Source organism: Trichomycterus rosablanca, chromosome 22, assembly GCF_030014385.1.
Source record: "Trichomycterus rosablanca isolate fTriRos1 chromosome 22, fTriRos1.hap1, whole genome shotgun sequence".
NCBI lineage: Eukaryota > Metazoa > Chordata > Actinopteri > Siluriformes > Trichomycteridae > Trichomycterus > Trichomycterus rosablanca.
In genome coordinates, this window is record NC_086009.1 from 10,665,902 (window position 1) to 10,684,716 (window position 18,815).

Genomic DNA, 18,815 nt, shown 5'->3' on the forward strand with positions numbered 1-18,815 from the left:
ATGTTAATAAGTCAGCTTGGTTTCTTCATTAATAATGTAGTCAAGGTCTTAAACATACTGCTAGCCAGATTGATGAGGGCTAGCTAGATTGATTATTGTTGCTATGCTACTATGTTGCTATCATCATGAGAGCTAGAAATACTAGCCATTACAACCAAAGAGCAAAGCTGGTTATGCCTTTGTGGACTCCTGGAATAAATATAGTGTTGGTGTTTTTCCAATGATGGGGCAAATGCTATATTTTTTTAGTGCTACACAGGACCCTTTTTGCAAGTTTCTATAATTCATGTCTCTATCTTAATTCCAATACTAGCTAGCTTTTTACCTTTGTCTACATAAGTTTCTTACAGCGAAACAAGCCTTAAATGTTAACATGCACTAAATAATCTGATTATCGGGCTCAAATCCAAATCTGCTGCTTATGCAACTATTCGAATACAAGATAAATGCTGGAATCTGACAAGTTATTAGTGTACATGTAAACGCACTCAGTGATTAAACCTTTCTGTTTTACAGTTGTAGTTTAGCTCGTTGGAATACTTAAGTTTTTTCATTATAATGGTCATATACAAATGACAGGGTAGCATTTCTGTACAGTATACTACATACCCCTCTTCACAACCGCATGAAATTCAATCATGGAATATAATCACAATGAGGGATACAGTCTGCATTCGTCCGAACATCTGTCCACAACAGCAGGTTGCAGATTTTGCTTGGACTGTATATGATGCAGGTTTACAAACATGCTCCTACATTTGCTCAGAGGAAAATAATAGAGATAAAATATTTTCAGGCTATTCATGTCTCTCTCACAATCCCCTGTCCCTGTCTACCTTCTCCAACCAACAAAGCATGAGCAACACCCACTACTTGTAATATATAAGTATTCTCAGACATTAGTCCTTTTTCAGCATCTTCATTTCTCTCTGTCTCAGTGCGTGTTGGGTTCCCTCTCTGTATCGCGGGTGCTGTAGCCATTGGCTGGGGGCATGAGGGAAGTTTTGGACTGCCGGAAGGCCCGAGTGAAGAGGCGAAAGGCTCCTCTGCAGATCAGCGAAAACCAGTATACCTGCGGAGCCATTAGCAAAGCTGCGCCCAAGTTATACTGCCATGGAATAGATAGTGGCACCATGTACACAGGGATGCCTGCATACCTACCACACACACAGACACACACACACACACACACACACACAAATACAGGTTAACAAGGATACATTAAACAATGGTTCTTAAAAGCACTTTAAATACTTCTGAAATTTAAATCATTCAAGTCTAAAATAATACATCTTGTATGTTTAATTGTGGGCAGAACAGTCACTTGGTGGGTGTCCGCCTGGGTTTCCTCCGGGTGCTTTGGTTTACTTCCACAAGTCCAAAGACATGCAGTCAGGTTAATTGGAGCTACTAAAATTGCCCTGAGACTTAATGTGTGAGTAAGTGTGTGTGTGTGTGTGTGTTTGTGTGTGTGTGTGTGTTTGCCCTGAGATGAACTGGCAACCTGTATGGGGTGTTTGCTACCATTCACCAAATAAATCAAACCCACTCCGCCACAGCCCTAAACAGAATAAAGTGGGTTGTATTGTGTGAATACCAGACTTTAATTCATTATTTTTAATGAACCTTTGAAAAACATACGGCAATTATACCTATTCAAAATCACACCCACAACACCATTAAGTTTGCAAAATGTCAAAGTATTTTTGACAAAGTTTTTTCTGACAAAGTTCCAAAGTTTTGTGAAACATATTTTATGGCTTTTCTGAAAACCAAAACATTTTATATTGTTTTATTCTATAATTTGTCACCCAATGTACATGTATGAACCTAGTCTTTTTATATATTACATCTCAGTGTATTGAGCAGGTATACTGATGGTGCTTTATCAAATAGAATAAATGTACAACATTAAATTAATGTTCAAGTTGTGTGCTGCATGTTTAGACCTGATCTAAAGACAGAGTTACGATTCTGTTGGGCTCCCAGATAGAGCCCAATAAATAACGATAGAGAAACTACATGAGAGAGAGAACATACCTGCCATAGGCGTAGTAGAGGTAGGGGAAGAGAAGAACTCGACAGACGAAAAAAGTGACCAGCATGAGTACTCCATTAACTTTATGAAGAAGAGTGTGCTGCTGCTTGTACTGAGGCATGAAAGGAAGAGAGAAGGCAAGAGAATGTGCAAGGGGTAAGTATTAGGCAAGCTCGAAAAAAGGCCCATTAGAAAAGAGTGCATAAGGAATTATAAGGAAACAGGCATGCAGCATTCAAATCAATTACAAATAAAATAATAAGATCAGAAACAAATTAGTTTAATTTTAAAAAATATTAATTATATGATTGCAAAAAAAGATCAATGAAACGTAGATGATGGATAGATGATGAAACAAGTTGCATGGACAATGCAATACTGAGTGGGTGAATGGGTTATAAAGAAATACTGTAAGATATATGAATAGGTTATGGAGGAAGCAGTGTCAGATAGACAAGAGTTGGGGTAATGTAGCAGGTAGGGCTGGGTAAACAAATGGCTAGTAAAAAAAAGCGATGCTGTGTTAACATATAGGTAAAAAGTATATCAGTGTTAAATATATTAGAAGCTGAATGGGTTATGGAGGAATTAGGTGGTGATGAAATATCAGATTGTGGTTAATAAATGGGTCATGGAGGAAGCAATGTTAGGTAAACAAATAAAAGGATAATGAAGGAAGCAGTGTGGGGTAATCAAGTAAATGATTGAGAAAGCAGAGTTTGGTAGAATAATGGCTGGCAGGGGCACAGAAAGGGTTAGATCAATCATTGATAAAGAAAACTGTGTTGGATGAAGAAGTAAATGGATGATGAGGAAAGTGGTACTAGAGAAACAGAATGCTAAATATGATGGTGAAATAAGGAGTACCTGAATTAGTATTTTTCCCAGACAAACAGAAGGAGTGCTGACTTCAGCCATGAACATGACACCTTGGAAATAGTCCCCCTTTCCCTGTCTCCAGAACTGAGAGACAAAATCCAATTTCAGTTTTATTAAATGTTATTTATATTAAAATCCTCTACAACAACTCTACATATAAATCCTTATTTACACATTTAGCACACTTGCATTTCTACTTTAGGTTCAAATGATCACAAGTGAAGTAAGACAAAAGTGTGCTGACTCGTTTCATTGTGATATTTAGTGAAATTTAGTCTTCTACCTTGTGTTTTAAAAAAACTTTAAAGTTATGTGTCACTGGCTGGCAAATAACCCCAAAGCATATCATATCCCCTGTCCACGCATAAAAGTAGATCTTTATTAGTCCACAGTATTTTTTTTACACAATTTCCCTAGTTTATCTACATGCTGTTTTGTATGCTTTATATGTTGACTTTTGTGATAAGGTTGTAGGTAAGATCTGACGATGACACCTCCAGGCAGATTATTTTTTTGCACACAATGCTGCTCATTAAAATATAGCACCAATATAGCCCCTAATCAGATTATGTAAATTATGTGATTTTAAACAGGTTATTGTACAGTATTATTGCATTGGTACAAAAGCAGTATTCGAGGAATTTCAGTGTGTAAAGAGCAAGGGCACAAGCCTAAGTTAAACACCCATGATCTTCGATCCCTCAGATGGCACTGCATTACTTAATCAATAGCTGATATAGTCACATGGGCAAGCATTACTATGGCAAACAGAGTTTGTTTCACAAATGCTAGTTATAAAAGAAGCCTTATGTAACAATGTCCAAAAACATAGAGGTCTCTGGGTTCGAAAGCATCTGGGATGAACCGTTACACAGAGGAAACATGCATTGTGGTTGGATGAATCAGTATTCCAGATCTTTTTTGAAAGAAATGAAAGCCTTGTATGCCAGACCAAAGACAAAAAGGACCATCCAGACTGTTATCAAAAGCCAGGTCATAAAGCCAGGGTCTGTCATGGTATGCGGTTGTGTCATTGCCTCTGGCAAAGGTAATTTACACTTCTGTGATTGTATTATTACTGCAGAAAGGTACATTAAGATTTTAGAGATTTTAGAACATGTGTTGCCTTCAAGACAACATATTTTCCAGGGACGTCCATGCATTTTTCAACAGGACAATGCAAAATCATATGCTGCATACATTACAAAACCACAGCTGTGGAGGAAGAGGGCACAGGTCTGTCTGCAGTCCTGACCTGTCCCAATAGAGCATGTGTGGAAAATTGTGAAACGGAAAATGTGTTTGAAGGAAAAATGGGACAAAATAACATCTGAAACACTTTATTGCTTGATATCCTCGGAGCCAAACATTGTAACTGTTGTAAGAAGGAATGTCAACATTACAAAGGCTTAAAATGCAAAAATGGATGTATAATACCAAATAAAATTAAGCTGACCAAACATTAAATATCTTGGGCTCATACTGTCCACAATGAAATAAAAATCACAGTAATTGTAAGAAACACAGCATTTTTTCTCTGTATAATGCATACTGTCCACACCTTTTCTGACTTGGGGTTGTCATTATTTACCCTAAATTACAATTTAATTATAATTTAATTTAAATATATCACCATAAACATACATTTTTCTGGATTCATGGTGGAAAGGGGAAACAAAAAATGTGTTTTTGAGGTAAAAACTCTCATTTTACTCACCACAGAAACAGGAAAGCAAACTGCAACCATAACAACGTGATGTAGCACCATAAGAAACTCGCGTCTCAGATAGCTGCTTATGGCCGTACTTATAGGTTTGGGTGCACCCTCCTCCTCATGGCCTTTGATCTGTGTCTTGTACCAGTAGCACAGGAACATGGCATAGATGTCATAGACAAAATAAGGGACTGCAAACAAGATGTAACTGCTAGTGAGCCAATGCCTAAAAAGAGAAAGCAAGAAAGAGTTGTTGATTATACAAATGGCACTTTACAACAACAACTGGCCCAAATAGGAAACAACAAATATGATAGCAGAAGTTCTACCCCTTTAAACATGCATCCCAAAAATTTAGTTATAAGTTAGATATTATATTTGAACACACCCCGAGTAAATCTCCAGAAAGAAATAAAAAACATCTTATATGTAAAAATAAAAATGTTAAATAGACATGTATTTACTGTTTAACATTAAAAGATATATAAATATATATATTTGATTATATATATATATATATATATATATATATAAATGTTTAATGTAATGTAATTTTTAAATATATAATAATATAAATGATTTCTAAGAAGGATCAGCATTTTGCTTAAGAAATTAACTATTATGTTCAGGTGAAAATCCTCTGTGCTGGTTGCTGGATGAACTTTTATTTTGTTTTTTTAAGTTGTGTACTTTAGGAGAGGACACTGAAACAGTGTTTTAGGGCCACTGTTAATTTTTTTTTTTAAATTTGACTTCAAGAATAAAGTTATAAGTTAAATATTATATTTTATTAAATGTATGTGTGCAACAACAGAAATATAGCAATGAACCTCATGTTAAAATGAGGTGGCTCGGTGGGTAGCACTGTCACCTCACAGCGACCAGCAAGGTCCTGGATTCCAGGCGGCGCAGTCTGGGTCCTTTCTGTGCGGAGTTTGCATGTTTGCGTGGGTTTCCTCCCACAGTCCAAAAACATGCAGCCAGTTTACTTGGAGACACCGAATTGCCCTATAGGTAAACGGGTGTGTGTATGTATGTGTGTCTGCCCTGCGATGGACTGGCGCCCCATCCAGGGTGTTACTGTGTGCCTTGTGCCCATTGAAAAGCTGGGATAGGCTCCAGCACCCGCGACCCTAATTGGATAAGCGAGAGTGAGCATTAAAATAAGGGACATTGAGGATGAAGTTATACTGTCATATACAGTAAATTGGTTTGACTAATAAAGAAACACTTAGTCTCCTGGCACAGCAGCATAAGTTAGTATAGATACAGTTTTGCAAAAACTGTGTTTATGAACAACTATGACTTTATGCTCTAAATATTACAACTTTATTCTCTAAAATGCCCTTGTAGTACACAGTCAACTGTCCCCCAGACAGGCAGTGAGTGGGAAAAGGGGTACAGCACCCATGGCATAGCATCACTTGTACCTTAATTATAAAAGCATTTCCAGCCAACTTACATGTTAAGACCATAATAGTCTGGCAAGTAAAACATAATGCAAGCCCTTAAAGTATTGTAATTATTGGTTGAATCTGTATACATTTGCGATTGCAAAATGTTTTACTACATTTACTGTAGTATTCCAGATATGACATTATATGTTGTGTGTGTGTGTGTGTGTGTGTGTGTGTTTGTCTACAGCTGTGACAGCGCTTTGCGAATGTTAATATGGGCCAAAATGCTGCTATTATACAGGACTTTTGTTAAACAAACAGGAACTGTTGGTAATAGACCAGTGGCCAATGAAAAAAGCACTGCTCCAGCTTCCTGGTAACAAAACTTCTAGTAACCTGAAGTAATAAAAAAGGCACAGGACCCATGTCTGTCAGGAAGCTAAATGCTTTGTTAAGGTTTGCACAAGAATAGCCTATGCATTATTCCAAAGCCTGACATTAAAAGCCAGTAAGCTGCTGTGTGGTTTCTACTTTTGGACTGCACACCTGTCTAAACATCACTAGTAATGAGCATAATGCAGCTCAGGGAAAGAGGGTCTAGCTGCACTATGCAAACTAACCAGCACCTTCACTTTCCATAACTTTGACTGTCAAAGTCAACATCTAGAATTTTTATATATCTACATATATTCTGGACAAGCGAAAAAACAAGGACCCCCTGAACCATCACAAGCTGAACTTTATTGCAACATTTGAGTCAACTCCACCTCACTTCACTGCCAATGTCACTGGAACTCCACAGTGGATTTACAAAGAACAGCTAATTAGGTCAAATGCTAATTAGATTACAGGAGCATTAGGGTGCTGATGGGAAAAGTTTGAAGAGATGCTTTTTTAAAAAGCTCACACATGCAGTGGATTCCATAAATATTCAGACCCCTTGAAATTTTGTATTCTGTGTTAAAAACTTCAATTTCTTATTCACAATAATATTTACACCTTTTGCTGTGTTTTTTTTCCAATTGCAGTTAGGTGCATCCTGTTTGTTTTAATTATTCTTAGGATGTATCTAGAATTTAATTGAAGTATATCTTTTGCAATTTCAGTTGACTGGATATAATCTGGCAAGGCACACACCTGAATCTGCAAGGGCCCACAATTTACATTGTATTTACACTACACCAAACATACCTTTTGAAATTATCGCCAAAAGGTTAAACATTGGTCTCATTAGATCATAACACATTTCCCACATGCTTTAGGCAGACATGATGTAGGTGTATAAAAAAAAAATGTAGCTGGCCTTGGATGTTTTCTTGCCACCCTACTCCACAACCCAGACATATAAAGAATAAGGTAGATTGTCGTCACATGTAGTACACAACCAGCATTTGCCAGAAATTTCTGCAGTTTCTTTAGTGTTGCTGTAGGCCTCTGGGCAGTCTCCTGGACCAGTTTTCTACTTGTCTTTTAATCAGTTCTGGAGAGACGTCTAGTTCTTGGTGACGTCTTTGTAGTGATGGGTGGTATGACAGTACATTCAGTATACCGGTTTTGATTCCTCATATGACTTTATCAAATACCGCCATACTGTGGCATAGTTAATACAACAGCTGTGGGCTTCAGCAGGCAGTAAATCATATAATATTGTTCGCCGCTAAAAGTGCTATGGAGCGCCATGCAGATCAGGTACAGCTCACTAGTTAGCAGGGTAGCGTTACCATGACAGTGTTAACAGATAAGAGAGGTTTCCTAAATATGGTGAAAAAAATAAACAAAACCAGATGGAGGATGAAGAGAGGAAGACCAAATATGCACCAGAAGAACCTGCCCAAGAACTGAGGCGTGTCGCCAGTTTAGAACAGACTAAAACACTATATACTGGTCGGTTGAGCCACGGTTGTTGCAAACAACGACATTACGAACGCAATAACAATCATTTGAACAAGGGTGTGTAGACTTTTTTATCCACTGTATGTTTAATTAGAGATCGCTAAACAGAATGAATCGGACTCTAGCAGCATGAGAAAGTCTCATGAGATGAAAACTAAACTGTTTGGGCAGAAAAGCAAGCACTAAGCAGTACGAACAGAACTTACTACAACAGTAAGCAACTGCACAGCAGTCCTCACAGCCTTCATAGCCACACATGGTCCGTTAATCAATAAAATATGGCTGGAGCACTATGCAGACCAAAGGGCATAACCATAAACTAGAAAAGTCCAAACGTAATCCTAAAGGCAGTTTACTCCATTGTATGTTTAGGGGTGGGGCGACGCGTAGTCGCTGTTAGTAGTAGATTCTCTGTCTTCATCGCCCCATGTTAGTAAAATACATTTACTTTATTTTCTGATGAGATATCTAACAACACAGTAGTGATGATTCCACTATCACTGTAATTCTGATAAGCTTTATGTTTCTCTTTTTAAGGGTCAAGCTAAGAAGTGTGGAGGACTTTTTAAACAAGCTGGAATATGCAAAGAAATAATTCCTGTTGTACTGTACATCTGTATATGTATATACAACAAATAAAGGCTTTCTATATTCCTTTACTTGAATTTTACAAGCTCTTCCTTTAATATTATGGGAGATTTAATGTTTGACATTACAATAAAGGTACCTATTACTGCAGGTATTTTTTTGCAGAATACTGCCCTGAAGTGCATATTGTGTTAAGAGAAGATTAGAGAAAATGTTGAAACATTAAGATGAATTCTGTTTTTCATTATTTTATGTAAGCGCACACTTAAACCCCTTTAAAATAAGCAGTAAATAAGTTTAGACTGATCGATTAATCAAAAAAACAGTCGTTAGATCAATCGATAAAAAAAATAATCGTTAGGTGCAGCCCTATGTACAGTATGTTTCTTCAGTGGGACCTGCCATTATGCCTTACAGAGGTCCAATGCTGTAATAAATTCTGAGCTTTTGAAAATCTATCAACAGCAATATTAAGAGGAAACTGGTGTTCCATGAAGAAAACCAAGGAAAACATGGCAATAGCCCAGAAGAGTTAAGGTTTGAACCCAGGCTTCCAGGATTAGGCACCATTACTACCTACTTAACCCATTAATATATTTAAACAATGTGTTTATTATTATTATTATTATTATTATTATTATTGTTGTTGTTGATGGTGGTGGTGGTGGTGTTAAAGTGCCACTAACCATATTAATAGTGTTTCTCCAAAACATCCTGACTACCTGCACACTAAAAACTCTAAAGATTAAAAAATGAACATTTAAACAACTAACTGGCTGTTTATATCAAATGTTATTAAATATGTAAAAAAAATTAGCCATTTGATAGTATGGAAAATGCAAATAATGTTTCTTACATTTACTTTAACATTTATTTAATTGCAGACAATATGAACTGGATGTAATGTATATTATGTCTGGCCAACCCTATTTCATTTGTTAATATACATCCATTTGTGCAACACATTCCAAAAAAGTTGTGACAGTACCACAGTGTAATGTTGCCATTCCTTTTTACATGATTTAAAATATATTTGGCATTAAGGATACCAAGCAATGAAGTGTTTTAGGTGTTATTTTGTCCAATTCTTCCTGCAAACACGTCTTAAGGTTTGCACCAGTATGGGGTTGTCGTTAAAGCATTTTTCGTTTTAAAATTCTCCACACATTCTCTATTGGGGGCACGTCAGAACAGAAGGCAGGCCAAACCAATATCCATACCCCCTTCTTCTTTTGCACTGTCCTGTTGAAAAATGAATGTTGTCTTGAAGGCAGTCAATGTACTTTCCTGCATTGATGCTGCAATCATGTAAATAACCTTTGCCAGAGGCACTGACACAACCACATACCATGACAGACTCTGGCTTTTGGATTTGCTGATGGTCCTTTTAATATTTGGTCCGAAGCACACGGCGATCAAAAAAGATCTGGAATACTAATTTATCTAACCGCAACACACATTTCCACTGTGTGATAGTCCATTCCAGATGCCTTCAAGCCAAGAGAACTTGACACCTCTTGCCCCTGTCCCAACTTTTTTTGGAATGTGTTGAAGGCACAAATTGCAGAAATGGATGTATATAAACAAATTAAATGAAGTTGACCAAACAAAACATTAAATATCTTGCATTCATACTGTCTGCAATAACATAAAAGTCAATGTAAGAAACACAGCATTATATTTTAATTGCACTTTTTAAACTGTCCCAACTTCTTCTGAATTGTGGTTGCACAAGGCCACATGTACAGTGCCATCAGAAAGTATTCACACCCCTTCACTTTTTCCACATTTTGTTACGTTACAGACATATTTGAAAACCGATCTGAGTATAATTTTCTTTTAAAAAATCAACATGAAATAGCCCATAATAACAACGTGAAAACATGTTCTCAGACATTTTTGTAAATTTAGAAAAATGTAAACATTTAAACATAATAGGTACATAAGTATTCACACCCATGGCTTAATATTTTGTTGAAGCAACTTTGGAAGCAATCACAGCCTCAAGTCTTCTTGGGTATGTCTGTACAAGCTTGGCACACCTGTTTTTGGGCATTTTCTCCCATTCTTCTCTGCAGATCCTCTCAAGCTCTGTCAGGTTGGATGGGCAGCGTCTGTAGACAGCCATTTTTATGTCTTTCCAGAGATGTTCAATTGGATGCAAGTCCGGGCTCTGGCTGGGCCACTCAAGGACATTCACAGACTGCTCCTGAAGCCACTCCTTTGTAATCTTGACTGTGTGTTTTGGGTCATTGTCGTGTTGGAAGATGAATCGTCGCCCTAGTCTGAGTTCCAGAGCACTCTGGAGCAGGTTTTCTTGAAGAATCTCTCTATATTTGGCTGCTGTCATCTTACCCTCTATGCAGACTAGTTGCCCAGTTCCTGCCGCAGAAAAACATCCCCACAGCATGATGCTGCCACCACCATGTTTGACAGTAGGGATGGTGTTAGCCAGGCGATGAGCAGTGCCTGTTTTTCTCCAGACATGACGCTTGTAGTTCAGGCCAAAAAGTTATATTTTTGTTTCATCAGACCAGAGAATTTTGATTCCTCTGGTCTGAGAATCCTTAAGGTGCTTTTTGGCAAACTCCAAGCGGGCTGCCATGTGCCTTTTAGTGAGGAGTGGCTTCCATCTGGCCACTCTACCATAAAGGGCTGATTGGTGGAGTGTGTTAGCAATGGTTGATCTACTGGATGGTTGTCCTATCTCCACAAGGGAACACTGGAGCTCTGCCTTAGTGACCATTGGGTTCTTGGTCACCTCTCTGACCAAGGCCCTTCTTCCCCAATTACTCAGTTTGGTCGGGCGGCCAGATCTAGCGAGGGTTCTGGTGGTTCCAAACTTCTTCCATTTTTGAATAATGGAGAACACAGTGCTTTTCGGGACCTTCAATGCTGCTGAAATTTTTTTGTATCCTTCCCCAGATTTGTGCCTTGACACAATCCGGTCTCAAAGGTCTAAAGACAATTCCTTTGACTTCATTGCTTGGTTTCTGCTCTGATATGCACTGTCAACTGTGAGACCTTTTATAGACAAGTGTGTGCCATTCCAAATTATGTTCAATCAACTGAATTTACCACAGGTGGTCTCCAATCAAGTTGTAGAAGCATCTCAAGGATGATCAGTGTAAACTGGATGCACCTGAGCTCAATTTTGAGCATCATAGCAAAGGGTGTGAATACTTATGTACCTATTATGTTTATGTAGGACCCCTTAAAATATGCTGTGTATATATATTTATTTATCTTCATGTTAAGAGTTATAGAACTCAGTTTCCCAGAGTCCTTTTCTGTTTTCGCACCATTTGCCTGTTGGTTTCCTGTTCTTCTTTACAGTATTTGACCATTTAGGTGACTTTGGAGTGTGATTGCCCCATTGTTGGCCAATCAGCATTGAGGATGGGCGGGCTGAAAGAAAGGGGGTGTGTTCGGAGAAAGTTAGAGAGACGTGAGTTGCGAGCCGTTCTTCGCTCTCATAATATTTTCTTTTCTTGGAGTAAATAGGGTTTTGGCGACTTGATATACGAAGTATATTGGCCCAAACATTTATTTTCGGATTGTTTCCGGACATGGGACAGTGCATGTGAGTACCGTTACCGAGGGAAACCCGAGGACAGCAAACTCCAGCTTTGGGAATCGTTTGAACACATGTGACTCGTTAATGGCGCGGCCGGTAAAACGAGTTAATAACTGTTTTGGACGAGCAAAGAGGACTACAGCTCCGAGTGAACTGAGTGCTTTGTGCAACGTGTGAATTATAAGTGAGTACTCCTCAGCGGTTGCTGTGGTTGTTCGCCTGTTTTTCGTGTGAGCTTCGTGGACCTGTAAGTATCGATTCAATTGAATCATTCTGATTCACCTACACCAGCGTTTGGATCTTCTAAGTGCACCAACGAAATGGGCCCCAACGTTTTCTAAATTACAAGCGCTTGTAACTCTGATACTAGCACAACCCTAAGACAATTTAAAGGGTTATTTTGGGTTATTTGATAAACATTCTTTAAAAAGGACATTTGTGTATCTACTGTTATTTTCTTTATTGGGGTTTCTGACTATGTTTATTTTCTTCATGTGTACAAAATGAACAGCTTCAGTATGAAGAATGCATTTATTTTCTGTTTAATAAAAGGAGGTATAAATACTTATTAAAGTATTTGAACATTTTTGGAGGCACCGCGCTATATTGTTTGCATTGTGTAGTCAATTTTGGAAGTGACAATATTTAATTTGCAGACATTAACAGGTACTGAGATGTACACTCCCTAAATTTTATTAGGCGCCTTTAGGGAGGGGTTAAATTTTTGGAGGCACCGCTGGGATTTGTCTGTTACAACCCAAAAATTTTTTTTTCTTTTCTTCTATTTACATCTAGCGTTGTCAGCATGGAGCTTAGGCAAGCTGTTGAGTGGAGTAAACAAGAGAATATTGATTCTTCTAATGCCATTGTGCTTGGCAAGGTTCCCATTGAGATAGCAGACGATGTTATTTTGAAAGTGTTAGCGACAGTGTTTGGCCGCACTAGAATACGTGGTCGTCGTGGAGACCCCACAGGTAAACAGGTGTTTATCTTGGTAGAGAGCAACACTGTTTTAGAGCCCCATACCATGCCTTCTGAGATTGGTATTGAAGGTGAGGTAGGGCCCTGGGCTGTACATCTAGTGAGCAGTTTAGGAGATGTGGATTCCAGCTCTGGGAATGATGATTTCCATTCTAAGCTGTCTACATTGCTAAAGCAGCAAGGTAAATCTTTGGATGATGTAATGGCCTTTGCTAGGAACACTCAACCCCCAAAGCCTGATCTTAGTGTTGATTTAGTGAATGCTATAGGCAAACTAGTTGACAGGTGTAGTCAAGTATCAACTGATGGACCTAGTTACAGAAAATTAAGGTTGTTCTCAGGAGTTAGACCTGTTCCCCCAGGTGAGGAGGAGTATGAAGCCTGGATGGAGCAAGCCACTCAAATGGTTAGTGAATGGCAATGTAATGAGGCAGCAAAGAAGCAGCTTTGCTGTTGTAGAAAGCATTGTAGAAAGTTTAAGAGGGTCAGCTGCTGATATTATTAGGTTTCTAAAAGTTAGCAACCCTGCTGCCACGAGTACTGACTACTTGGCTGCCCTTGATACAGCTTATGGCACTACTGAGAGTGGGACGGATTTAATGGCGAGGTTTAGGCATACCCACCAAGAAAAGGGTGAAAAGCTGTCCACGTTCCTCTACAAGATGGCGGCGCGCAGTAGTGCAGCGGCTTCTCACGCTCCCAGCGAAAACCCAGTTTTTAGTAACTTTTTCGTCGTTTCTAACACTAACTCCACGCATCTCAAGTGTGTGAGTTATAGCCGAACTGAACTTTATAAGATAAAGGACAGTTTGGCCACAAAGGCAGCAACTATGGACAATAATCTTCGAGCTGCGCTCGGCAGACAACAACTCCTCCGGACACCGGCGTGGGGGAGCAGAGCGCAGCGGACAAAGGGCAAGAGGAGGCGGTGCGAGCGGGGTCAGAAGAGGGGGAAGCGCGGCGGTGTATTAGCCAGGCTAAAGGCTAATGCTAACCGACCCCCGATTCCATCTCTGTTCCTGTCTAACGTCCGCTCTCTGGATAACAAGCTGGACCTTCTGCGGCTGAGGATGAGTGTTTCTGATGAGATGAGGAACTGCGCTGTGATTTGTCTCACGGAAACCTGGCTAAACAACAACATGCCGGACTCAGCCTTTCAGCTTGCCGGCCGGCAGCTCTTCCGAGCGGATCGCAATCAGCTGTCCGGAAAAGCACGGGGTGGCGTTTTATGTGTCTACATAAACAAAGGTTGGTGCACAAACTGCGTGTTGGTAAACAGCCACTGCTCTGAGGCGACAGAACAACTGACTGTAAAGTGTCGGCCACACTATCTGCCTCGGGAGTTTACGGCTGTGTTCGTCACCGCTGTTTACATAGCACCGGATGCTAATGCTAACAACGCGCTGGAGGAGCTCCATGACAACATCAGCTCGCTCCAGAACAAGCATCCGGCGGCGTTTTACGTGGTAGCGGGGGACTTTAACCACGTAAAACTGACGGACACATTGCCGAGGTTTTTCCAGCATGTGAACATTCCAACACGGGGAAATAACACACTCGACCGTGTTTACACCAACATAAGAGATGCATACAGAGCCGTCCCCCGCCCCCACCTCGGGCTCTCTGACCACATCTCCATCCTGATGGTCCCTGCATACCACCCCCCGCTGCGACGCTCCAAACCCACACAGAAGACCATCACTGTGTGGCCCAGCGACGGCGACGCGGTGCTGCAGGACTGCTTTGGCTGCACAGACTGGCAGATCTTCAGGGAGGCTGCTGAGTGTGAGGGGGAGCTGGATCTGGAGGACTACACATCTTCTGTTCTGGGGTACATCAGCAAGTGTGTGGAGGATGTCACCACCACCAAGACTGTGACTTGCTACCCGAACCAGAAACCCTGGCTGAATGCAGAGGTGCGTGCTCTGCTGAAAGCCAGGGATGCTGCCTTCAGGTCTGGTGACTCACAAGAGATCAGGAGGGCTAGAAGAGAGCTGACTGCAGCGGTAAAAAGAGCAAAAGCTGCATATGCTCAGAAAATCCAGGGACACTTCTCCTCCCAGGATCCACGGAGCATGTGGAAGGGCATTAAGTGCATCACAGACTACAAATCCAGTGATGCACAATGCCCCAAAGACCCGTCCCTGCCCGAAGCCCTCAACAAATTCTACGCCCGCTTTGAGGACCCTGACACCCCCCCCCAGCACCAGACTCACCCCCCCACCTGGAGAAAAGCCCCTCAGCGTTACACCAGCAGAAGTGAGGAAGACTCTTAAAAAGATCAACCCACGGAAAGCTGCTGGCCCGGACAACATTCCCGGGCGGGTGCTAAAGGAATGTGCGGATCAGCTCTGCGAGGTCCTGGCGGACATTTACAACGTCTCCCTCATCCAAGCAGCTGTTCCCACCTGCCTGAAGACCGCCACCATCATCCCGGTCCCCAAGAGTTCCACAGTGACTGGTCTGAATGACTACCGGCCAATAGCCCTCACGCCGATAGTTACTAAGTGCTTTGAAAGACTGGTTATGACCCACATCAAAGCCACCATCGACATCACTGTGGACCCACACCAGTACGCATACAGACAGAACCGCTCCACAGAAGATGCCATTTCTTCTGTGGTCCACACTGCACTCACCCACCTGGAGCAGAAGGATTCTTATGTCCGTTTGCTCTTTGTGGACTTTACATCTGCTTTCAACACCATGATTCCCCAGACCCTAACAAACAAACTCTTCTCACTTGGACTGAGCATTTCCCTTTGCAACTGGGTCTTGGACTTCCTGACCAACAGGCCGCAGTCGGTGAAGATCCATGACATCTCCTCCTCCACCACTATCCTCAGCACTGGCTCCCCTCAGGGCTGCGTGTTGAGCCCCCTCCTGTTCACACTGCTCACATATGACTGCTCACCTCTCCATCCGGGCTGTCATATTGTGAAGTTTGCGGACGACACAGCAGTGGTTGGAAACATCACAAACAATGATGAGTCCAACTACAGACAGGAGGTGGAACACCTGGAGGACTGGTGCAGAAAGAACAACCTCTGCATGAACACGAAGAAGACGAAGGAGATGATCATGGACTTCAGAAGGAGCAGACACGCCCACCTCCCCCTGCACGTCGGAGGATCTGAGGTGGAAGTGGTCTCCAGCTACAGGTACTTAGGTGTGCACCTGAGTAACAACCTCACCTGGAGCAACAACACTTCCTGTCTGGTCAAGAAGGCACATCAGCGGCTCTACTTCCTCAGGCGGCTGAGGCGAGCCGGACTCGGGAGCTCAGTCCTCACCTCCTTCTACAGATGTGTGGTGGAGAGCGTCCTGTGCTCCAGCATCAACGTGTGGCATGGAAGCTGCTCGGCTGCAGACAGGAAAGCTCTGCAGAGAGTGGTGAAGGCGGCACAGAGGACGGTCGGAGTCAACCTCCCCACCACCACCGACATCTACACCTCCAGATGCAGGAAAGGGCCACCTGCATCATGAAGGACCCCACTCACCCACTTTTTGTCCCGCTCCCCTCAGGCAGGAGGCTGCGGAGCATTAAGTGTAGAACAACAAGACTGAGAAACAGCTTCATTCCCGAAGCTGTAAGACTCTCAAACTCCACCTCGCCAAACACTCTGCACTGACACTTTCAGAGTACACTTGGACACCTTACATTTACGCACAATAAGACACTGTCTTTGCACCTTGCACTTGGTCACTTTATTATGCTGCTACTCAGTTCTACTACCCATGCTTATAAGTTAAATGCACTCTTATTGTTCATGTTGCTGCTACATTTTTACATTTCTACATTTTTACATTTCTACATTTTTACATTTCTACATTTTTACATTGCTACATTTACTTCTACTTTTTATATTTGTAAATATTTTTCATACTATGATTATTCTTTTGTATTGTATATATTAGATATTTTATTGGGTGTAAATGGGACCTTGGGTCATAATTTCGTTCCACCTCATGTACCACATGTGATGTGAATGACAATAAACCCTCCTTGATCCTTGATCCTTGATCCTACAGGCTGGACAAACTCCTTCACCAGGCTCTTTCTAAAGGGGTAATTGACACTGCCGATTTGAATAAAACTCGTATGGATCAGCTGGTGAAAGGCGCTCTTACTGGTGACATGGTTGCGCTTAGGCTTCGAATCACAAATGCTTTGCGAGATCCTCCTTCTTTTTCACAATTGCTAAGGGAGATAAGGGAGGAGGAGGAATGGATCCAGGCTAGAGAAGGAGTCCGAGCAGGGGTCACCACTACTGCCGTATCTCAACCATCAAAATCGTCTGAACTGGACAGTTTAAAGAAAGAGGTAAAGGAGCTGTCCACTCAGGTTACTAAATTGTTAAATGTGGCAACTGTTAGGTCTGCAGCAAATGGGTTAACAGAGGAAGCTGATACAGTTCATCAAGGGGTAAAAGATGAAGTTGTGCCAGACAAAACAAAATCCAAGCCCAAAATAGCAGGGATTTTCTGCTACCGGTGTGGAGAAGATGGACACACCAAAAGAGAATGTAAAGGGGCTGAGGACTTGAAAACGGTTAACCGCAAGCTGATTGACCAGAATCAGCTGAAGGGAAACTGCACCGGAGCTCTGTGAAGGAACGGCACAGGGTTCCGGTTGAGGCACGTTCCACCCAATATCCTTCCGCATCAGCAGGTATCACAATGATACCAAAGGGTTTAGTGGGGCCCACATCAGAGGTACCAGTTCAGATAGAGGGAATTTATGCTAGAGCACTTTTGGATAGTGGTTCTCAGGTCACTATTTTGTACAGGAGCTTCTATGATGCCCATTTAACACATTTACCAATAGAGCCTGTGGAAGATTTGGAAATATGGGGACTAAGTTCTCACAAGTATCCTTATGATGGCTATCTGTCAGTTAAACTAGAGTTCACGGGAGGAATTGCTGGGGTACCAGAAACAATAGACACATTAGCCTTAGTGTGCCCTGATCCTGTTTTAGAATCCCATGTAGCCCTTTTAGTGGGAACAAATACTCAAATAGTGAGGAAGATTTTTAATTCCTATAGAATTCAAGGTGGAGAACAATTTTTAAGTACTCTGACCATACATCCCATGATCAGGGAAGCTTACGAGTCCTTGAAAGAGACTGATGCCTCTTTCGAAGAAACAGAACAAAAAGGAACTATCTGGTTTGTTCAGCATGATCCCATTGCTTTGCAGCCAAACCAAGTTTTTCGTGTTGCTGGTGTGCCAAGGTTCCCTGGAGAACTGACCAACTCACTCATACTAGTAGATCAGCATCAAGAGGTGTATTCTTCAAAGGAAATACAAGTGAGACCTGAAGTTCACTCTGCATCTGTACTGTCACAGAAGCACATGGTTGTCACTGTGAGAAATGTTTCCAGCAGACCTGTTGTTCTGCAACGTGGGGCACCTCTGGCCAATATTTTACCTGTCACTATGGTACCACAGTTAAAGGCACCTATCCCTGAAGTGACAACTCCATTGTCTCCCAGTTCCTTTGATTTTGGGGACTCCCCAATGCCGATAGAAGCTAAGCGGCGTCTCTGTGAGAAGATGATGGAGAGAAGGGAAGTGTTTTCTTGCCATGAGTGGGATGTGGGTTGTTCTAAAAGTACCACGCATGAGATCAGACTGACTGATTCAAAACCCTTTAGGGAAAGATCTCGGCGCCTGGCTCCTGCAGATATAGAGGATGTTCGTAAGCATTTACAGGAACTTCTGGAGAATGGTATAATATCAGAG

At 41.4% G+C, this 18,815-nt stretch overlaps 1 protein-coding gene across 1 annotated transcript in view; it reads right to left on the reverse strand.

The window, feature by feature from the left end:
• Positions 1–662: 662 nt before the first annotated feature.
• tlcd3ba (TLC domain containing 3Ba) overlaps positions 663–18,815 on the reverse strand; it is a 28,360-nt gene continuing 10,207 nt past the window's right edge. The window contains exons 3-6 of the mRNA XM_062984686.1: positions 4,635–4,857; positions 2,906–3,001; positions 2,041–2,150; positions 663–1,157 (exon numbers count right to left, since the gene is read on the reverse strand). Coding sequence (XP_062840756.1) covers positions 935–1,157; positions 2,041–2,150; positions 2,906–3,001; positions 4,635–4,857 — 652 coding nt within the window. The 3' untranslated portion in view covers positions 663–934. The remainder of the gene's footprint in view (positions 1,158–2,040; positions 2,151–2,905; positions 3,002–4,634; positions 4,858–18,815) is intronic.